General features: G+C 54.3%; 1 protein-coding gene across 1 annotated transcript; it reads right to left on the reverse strand.

The window, feature by feature from the left end:
* Positions 1 to 3,455: 3,455 nt before the first annotated feature.
* On the reverse strand, positions 3,456 to 5,549 carry GPR4 (G protein-coupled receptor 4). Its single transcript, XM_033844179.2, has one exon. It carries the CDS (start codon positions 5,547 to 5,549, stop codon positions 4,404 to 4,406), a length of 1,146 nt encoding a protein of 381 aa, XP_033700070.1. The 3' UTR covers positions 3,456 to 4,403.
* Positions 5,550 to 8,621: the final 3,072 nt, after the last annotated feature.

Here is an 8,621-nt window from a genome sequence, read left to right on the forward strand (position 1 = left end):
GCGTGCCTACGTACGTGCGTACGCCCTATTGGGAACTGCAGGGGCGCTCCGTGACGACACCACGTCAACGCTGACGCTCCGACGTCCGTTCCGATGAATATGCAAATATACGGCGAAAGTAAGTGTCAGAGGGTGGTGCCGTTAAACGGCAGCTCGCGGAGCTTGCGTGGGTTCCCACGCCCGCTTCGGCTGACGTCACCGCCCTCCTCCGTGACGTCACACACCTGGGTGGCATCTCCAAAGGAGGAGTCTTAATTAGTCCTAATTAGGGCTAACGAGTCCCAAAAGCACCTTCCCCCCCCCCCCCCCCCGCAGTTTAGAGCTCTCACTGGGCGTAAGAAACTGTCCAGGTAGTCATACAGACCTGGATTGGGAACCCAGCTCCACTGTTTACTTGCAGTATGTGACGAGTGACTTAACCTCTCTGGGCATCAGTATTCCCATCTACGAAATGGGAATCATAAGAACACTTACACCTTGGGACTTTCCTGGTGGTGCAGTGGTTAAGAATCTGCTTGCCAATGTAGGGGATATGGGTTCAAGCCCTGGTCTGGGAAGATCCCACATGCCGCGGAGCAGCTAAGCCCGTGCGCCGCAACTACTGAGCCTGCGCTCTAGACTCTGCGAGCCACAACTACTGAGCCCGTGTGCCACAACTACTGAAGCTCGTGCACTCTAGGGCCCATGCTCCGCAAGAGAAGGCACCGCAATGAGAAACACGGGCGCCGCACGGAAGAGTAGCCCTGCTCACCGCAAGCAGAGAAAGCCCTTGCGCAGCAACGAAGACCCAGCACAGCCAAAACTAAATAAATTTACTAAAAAAAAAAAAAAGAACACTTACCTTATTGGGTTGTTATAAGCCTTGCATGCAAATTTTGAATATAAAAACATAGTGAACTATGTTAAGAGCTTAGAATGGTGCCAATCACCCAATAAACAGCCCTTATTACTATACAGGTATTAGCATTATTATTGCTAACTCCAGCATGAGGGCGCGTTTCATCTCCAGAAGCAACTAATCCAACCATTTCCCAAGTAACTGACAAACTGAGACTCAAAGAGGGGCCAGGAGAGTGGCACAAGTTCCCCCAGCCAGCAGAGGTTGATAGCCCAGCATCTTGGCTAATAAACTATACCGTTCTCAAGCAGCCCCACTTCCTCCACTGGGGGGCAAGGGTCCCTAGGGAGCTGGCTCAGGAAGGAGTTTAAGGAAGTGTCCCAGACTGTCATCCCTTACCCAGCAGGGAGCAAAATCATATAAACAAGGTCAAGAAGAGGTTGAGAGAAATTTCTGGATGGTGGAGTGCTGATGGGTAATTGAGAGATTCTCGAAGAGGCAGAGGAAGAGGGGAAGTGCAAGGAACAGAGAAGCTGTGTACAGGAGGAAACATTCAGGACACAGAGTTGGGGGACCCAGGGCTTTACTTGGCATCCTCTCGGACTCCCTGAGTGTCCTTTGTCACTTTCCTGGCCCTGATGGACTTCCATTTCTCCATCTGTAATGATGATACTGACATGTGTGAACCTCGATATTCTAAATTACTAAGAATGCCAAGACTCCATAAAAACAACTTCTCCCCAGGACCCTTTCTGGGCTAAAGATGTTAAGGAGCTTGGGACCATTCAAGGTCCATCATCCACTAGGGACCTCCCCTCCCATTTTACTGACTGACCAACTGGAGCCAGAGGATGACAAGGGTTTATCCAGAGTTCCAGAGGTAATCAAGATGGAACTGAGGCTGGGGTTTCTTGAGTCCCAGCCCAGAGTCTTCTCCTGATCCCTGGGGGTGTTAGCCTGGGGCCTAAGGACCTACTCGGGGTGGGGGTGGGGCGCTGAGGTTCCACATGATGGGTTTAGGAAGCTTCCAAACTTGTACATGACTTTTTTGTTTATAATTCACTATTGTTTCCTCAGCTCCTAGAACAATGTTTGGCACATAGTAGGTGCTCAATAAATATTTATTGAATGAATGGGAATGAGCATTTGGTGGAGGGGTAGCATGCAGGCTTTCATCTGATTCCCTGAGGGGACTGTGTTCAGAAAGCTTCTGTTCCCCTACATCTCCATCCCAGTAGCTTTATAGCAGTGAGACAGGGTGGGAAAACTACCAGCCCTCCCTCCCCGCCCAATCCCAGGCCTCCCTCTTTTCTCTTCCCCACAACACCGAAGACCCAACTTCCTGCATCTCAGTGACCCACCCCTCCTCCTGCAAAACTATTTTCCGCATTAAGTTCATTTTTTTTCTCACTCCCCTCCTCCCTCCTCTTTCTTTCTCTGAGAAGGGTTTCCAGGAAACTCTTCTGGGAACCTCTGGGGCAATGGTGTGTGTGTGTGTGTGTGTGTGTGTGTGTGTGTGTGTGTGTGTGTGTGTGTGTGTGTGTGTGTGTGTGTGTGTGTGTGTGTGTGTGTGTGTGTGTGTGTGTGTGTGTGTGTGTGTGTGTGTGTGTGTGTGTGTGTGTGTGTGTGTGTGTGTGTGTGTGTGTGTCAGGAGCCTGGAGCCTGTTACACACCCGTGGGGAGGAAGGGAGGGAGATGGGCTATCAGAAGGGGTGAGGCCTGTCCAGAGCTGTGTGTTTCCTCCTGCTCTCCAGCCTAGTTCTAGAAGGACAGCCATTCCTGGTTGACCCCTGAGGGCCAGGGGAGGGAGGGGAACACCATCAGCCAGGACAGCAGCCTTGGCCACTCTGGGGCCTGGGAACAGAGGCAGAGACAGGGAGGGGAGAGGGAGCCCAGGATGGCCCCAACGTTGACTCACTGGCTGTGTGACCCTGGGCTAATCACTTGGCCTCTTCGGTGACGGCCTTTGAGTAGGGCCTGGGATCATTCCCAGATGTCCTTCCAGTTCAGGTCCCCTGGTCACCCTTTTCCCAGGATAGGCAAGGGGCTTGAGTTACACAATCCCACCGGCCCTTGTGCTTCTTCCATCATCGAATTCCTTCAAGATAAATCCCAAAGCTGACACCGATCCTTCCCCACTCCACCACCACCCACCCCCGACCCCAGTCCAGCCATCAGCATCTCCTGCCTGGGCTCCTGGCTTCCGCCCTTACTTCCCATATTCTGTTCCCCACTCAGCAGCCAGGGAATCCTGCTAACATTTAAGCCAAATCCCAATCCTTCTCTGCTAAGAGCCCCTCTGTAGCTCCCATTTCTCTTGGAATAAAAGGCAAAGTCCTCACGTGGATTCACAAAGCTCTGTAATATGGGCCCCTGTTCCTGGCCTGTCTCAATTCCATTCCTCACATCCTCCCGCCTCTGGTTCCCGCCACACCGCTGTGTGTGCTTGCTGGCCCTCAAACGCAGGCAGTCTCTTACTCCATGTTTTGCACTTGCTGTTCTCTCGGCCTGCAGCGCTCTTCCATCTGACCCCTTTCCTCCTTCAGGTCGTTTCTCAAATGCCCCCTTCTCCGTGAGCCCTCCCCGACCTCCTTATCTAGATCAGACTCCACATCACTCTCTGTCCCCTCAGTCAGCTTTATTTTTCCCCATTACCCTTATCGATTCCAAATGTGATGTTTATCTCTATTCATTTACTGTGAGCTCCGTGAGGGCGGGGCCTGGGCTGTCTTGGTCACTGTTTTGTCCCCAGCTGCCGGCCAGCACAGGGCTGGGCAGAGGGTAGGTATAAACAAATCTCCCTTGAATGAATGAATAAATAGCCTTCTCTTGTCCGCAGCCCCCTTCCCAAGCCTGACCTGCTCCCTGCTCCACCGGCCCGTCTGCTGATCGCCCTTCATTTGATCCTGCTCCCTCCTCCTCAGTCCTGACCTGGAGAATGCTGTTTACCTTGAAACTCTGAAACGCTCTGTCCTGCTCGCTCTCTCCCCTGTAGGACCGGGGGTTTCCCAAAGGCAAAAGGGACCACTCAGCATTCGGTGAGTTTCTTCTTCCACCTTCCCCGTGAGTCACAGACTTTTACCCCCTTGTTGAAAGTAATCCTAACTTTTTTGTCTTTACCTTCCGGAAAGGTAATCTACTGGTCCCCTCCTCTAGGAGGCACTTCCTGACGCCCAGACCGGGTCTGATGCCTTCTTGGGTTCCCCCAGCCCCTGGGCTCCCCGTCTGAGCCCTGCCCACTCTGGGTCATCACTATCCAGGGACAGATCTGTCTCCCCCAGTGGAGTGGGAGCCATGAGGGCAGGGCCAGCACTGTCATTTGTCACCGCTGGGTCACTAGCACCACCCAGCGCAGGGCTAGGCACAGTTCCACTGAATTGTTAGGGGGTCATGGTGGAGGACGATGGTTGACCAGTGACACATCAACCTCACTATTTTCCTATTTTCTTACATGCTTATGGAAATTAGCATAGCCTCATTTACATACAATTTGCATACACCGGACCAAGAGGGAAGGGAGGGTGGGGTTAGTATGGAGGAGTGGGGGCTCTGCACGACACGGGGTTCACTGTGCCGGCAGCAGCATCTTCAGCTGCACCTGGTCCCTCTGGGAGGGCTGAGCGGCCACCCAGCTGGCTGCCATGGCCTTGGCCACGCTGTTCCTCTTGGAAGTGAGTGGGGTCTCCAGGGTGAGCGAGACGTTGGCCATCTCCTGGGGTTTGTCACTGGCCAGAAAGCGGAGCAGGTTGTGCAGGGCCTTGGCCACGTGACTGCGGGCGCCCTCGTTGACGAGGCAGTAGAGGATGGGGTCAGCCACACAGTTGAGGCTGGTGAAGGCCAGTGAGCTGTGGTACGCCGAGAACACACGTTCCTCGAAGCCACAGTCCCAGGGGTGGCGCAGGTAGACGGCGCTGCGGGAGAGCAGGAGCACGTGGTAGGGCGCAAAGCAGACCAGCACGATGGCAATGAGGCTGAGGGCCAGCCTCTTGATCTTGGCCTTCTCCTGGCGCTCGGTGGACACGCTGCCCCGCACAGCCCGCAGGATGCCACGGTAGGAGAGCAGCATGAGGGCCCACGGGAACAGGAAGCCCACGAAGACCCGGTAGAGGTTCATCCAGGCCACCCAGCCCTCCATGGGGAACTTCTCGAAGCAGAAGGTGTGGTTGTAACGGTCGCGGAAGAGCTCATCGTGGAACAGGGGCGCCGAGTTGGCTCCCAGCTCTGTGGCCCAGACCACGGAGCTCACGGCCACGGCCGTCTTGACGCGCCGCAGGCGGGTGAACCGCAGTGGGTGGGCCACGGCCAGGTAGCGGTCCACAGAGATGCAGCAGAGGAAGGCGATGCTGATGTAGATGTTGGTATAAAAGATGAACCCGAAGAGCTTGCAGGAGCTGGGGCCGTGGATCCAGTTGTCGTGGTGCAGGAAGTAGTCCACCCACAGCGGCAGCGTGCAGATGTACAGCAGGTCAGCGATGCTGAGGTTCATCAAGTACACACCCAGCTCGTTGTGTTGCCGCACCTGGCGGTAGGCGGCCCACAGGGCCAGACAGTTGGTGGGCAGTCCCACGCCGATGACAAAGATGTAGAGGGAGGGCGGGAAGAGGTGGTCCACGAGGGAGTCCACGTGGCAGCCCTCCCACGTGCGGTTGCCCATCCTCGGCACTGAGGCTTTCGAGATGCTTCCCCTGGCCCACGGGGGCTGTGGGGCCATGGGTGGCGGGAGGCCATCAGGCCCCCTGAGCCCCCTCCTCGGAGGCTCAGGGGAACATGGTGGGAGGCAGTCCACAGTGAAGAGATGAGGCTGACCACGAATCGTGGGCCAGGCTGGGCAGGGAAGGATAGAGCTTGAGAGGGAAAAGTTGGAGGAGGGATAGAATTATGACAAGAGGGAGGTCTGGGGGATGGCAGGATTCACAAAGATCTTTGTCAAGGAGGTTTTATGAACCCAATCAGAGCATAAGTGGAGGAGTATTGGGGTCACACAAAATTGACTGAGGGGGCTGTTTATAGAGGAGCTGAAGGCATCAGTGGGCAGTGGCGAGAGAGAGAGATTTGCGGAGGATGTAGAAGGTAAGCGTGGCCATGCTGAAGTAACGGTGGGGTGGAAATGTATGGAATAGTGTTGAGATAGGATAGTCTACAGTTAGGGAGTGTTGAAAAGACCAGGCAAGATGGATGGGGGTGCTAGCATTTCCTAGGACCCCAGTAAGAAATAAGGAAATAAGTAAGTAAACAGTGAGGAGAAGATTACGGAAAAGGAGGTGTCCTGTGAGGGATGAAAGAGAGGAAGGGCTCGGTCTGGGGAATGTGGGAAGGGTTTTTAAGAAACAGGAAGGAGGTGAGTAAGGGCTAGATCAGAGCAGGGTTACTAATACAGGGAATTTAAAGGGGACAAGGACGGGGCTCCTGCTTGGTCCTGGTGGGAGCTGAGCAGTTGACATGAGGTAGCCCCGCCTCACAGTTCAAAGCTGATTTTGCAGCACCTGTGGGGGGAGAAGACTGCAGTGAGAGGAGTCATAGACCACCCCCTTCTCCCCACACCCCTTTTGCCCTGACTCCAGTGGGCTGCAGAGGGTGGGGACCCTAACGATGCCTAATTGAGCCCCACTCTAAGCAACGGATCTCTGAAAACACGGATTTGAGATGCCAGATTTTTTTTTTCCCTAACAGATGTTAAAATAAAGATCCAGGGGCTTCCCTGGTGGCGCAGTGGTTGAGAGTCCGCCTGCTGATGCAGGGGACATGGGTTCGTGCCCCGGTCTGGGAAGATCCCACATGCCGCGGAGCGGCTGGGCCTGTGAGCCATGGCCGCTGAGCCTGCGCGTCCAGAGCCTGTGCTCCACGGCAGGAGAGGCCACAACAGTGAGAGGCCCGCGTACCGCAAAAAAAAAAAAATAAAGATCCAACTCAGATTTTAAAACTTTCTTCCAGAAACCATGTAAAACTTGCACAAGTATCATATCATGCTGTGGGAAATGGAGAACTAGTCTCAACTCTCATGTTATAGACAGGGAGACTGGGCCCAGAGAGGCTGCGTCACTCCCCTCAAGGATGCACAGCAAGGCAAGAACCGGGCTAGAAACAGCCCTCCTGCTCCTAACCCAGGGCACCCCATTTTTGACTATAATGATGATGGTGGTGATAATAACAGCTAAAGTTTATTAAGTCCTACTACATAGCAGACCCTGTCTTAAGCACTTTTATGGGTATGAATTTTAAAATTTCAAGAATCCTATGAGGAATAGGGTTATTCCCCCTGTTAGACAAACTGAGGCACAGAGAGGTTCAGAGACCTGTCCAAGGTCCTGATAGCGGGAGAGGGGAAATCTCGGCTTTCTCCAGTCTGCACTTCAGTTTTCACCCAAGAATAACTGGACAGAAGAGGGCCCTGGGCTGACAGCCCAGGGAAGCATAGCTGCAGGGGGCTGGGGGGGGTGCGGGGCGGGGAAGGGCTGAGAGGAGGAGATGCTGGACTCGGTTGAGGTCGGGAGCAAGGGGGAGCCCTGGGGGCAGTGCCAGCAGTCCCCTCCCTCAGAGACTGCCCCCTTCATTGTCTCTCCCCACTCCCCTCCGACTTTCCCAAGTGAGAGTCTTGGGCCCCAGTCTCCTGGTCCTGCGGAGACCTTTAAGGACAGGGCAAAGGACAATCTTGGACCAAGCCCCGGACCACTGTCAACCCCCAGAGAGGTGGGGAGCGAAGTCCTGAATTAGAGGCACCTGCACAAGCCACTCCATCCAAGGGTTTGCATCAGTTTAGTTTTTAGGCTGTGAAACCACTTTAAAAAAAAAAAAAAAGAGACATCTCAGCTGGAAACCCCATCTAAGACCGTGATAGAAGAAGCTGCTCTGTGCTCTAGAAAAAAATGAGGTGGCGGGAAGAAGGCCACCTCTGAAGCATCCCTAGGACACACTTTGAAAACCACTGGTTGAGTCGATTGGACAGATGAGGAAACCAAGGCCCAGAGAGGGGAAGGGAGGAGCCCAAAGGTACACAGCAGGTACATGGGAACCTCCCAGATGCCTGAGCATCTTCTCATGGGAAAGGCCACTTGGCTCTCCCCACCTCCACACTAAATCCTGAACCCATGTATGTCTCTAAAACCCCTGCTTCTGCCCACTCTGCTCAGCCATCGCCACTGGCTTGGACTTTGCAGTAGCCTGTCACGGCTTTCCTGGCCACTGTGACTTCCCTCAACTCACTTCCCACGTGGCAGCCAGAAAGGTCTCTCTAACATGTAAATCAGCTCTTGTCACTTCTCTGCCTGAAACTCTCCAATAGCTTCCCAGTGGACTTGGGGTGAAATCCCAAATCCTCACCCCAGGTGACAAGGCATTGCCTGACCAGCCTGGGCAACCTAGCTGACTTTCTTGCCCACCTCCCCTCCCCCACCTCAGCAGCCTCAAGGCTGGACCTTCTTTCCAGCGTCAAAACCTTTGTTCTGGGCTTCCCTGGTGCCGCAGTGGTTAGGAAACCGCCTGCCAATGCAGGGGACACGGGTTCGAGCCCTGGTTCGGGAGGATCCCACATGCCGCGGAGCAACTAAGCCCGTGTGCCACAACTACTGGAGCCCGCGAGCCACAACTACTGAAGCCCGCGCGCCTAGAGCTCGTGCTCCGCAACAAAGAGCAGCCCCCGCTCAATGCAACTAGAGAAAGCCCGCGCGCAGCAACGAAGACCCAACACGGCCAAAACTAAATAAGTAAATAAATTTATATTAAAAAACAAAACAAAAACCCAAACACCTCTCTCCCCTCTGTCTGCCCTGAGTCTCTCCTTCCTCCT

This window comes from Tursiops truncatus, chromosome 19, assembly GCF_011762595.2.
Source record: "Tursiops truncatus isolate mTurTru1 chromosome 19, mTurTru1.mat.Y, whole genome shotgun sequence".
Classification (NCBI taxonomy): domain Eukaryota; kingdom Metazoa; phylum Chordata; class Mammalia; order Artiodactyla; family Delphinidae; genus Tursiops; species Tursiops truncatus.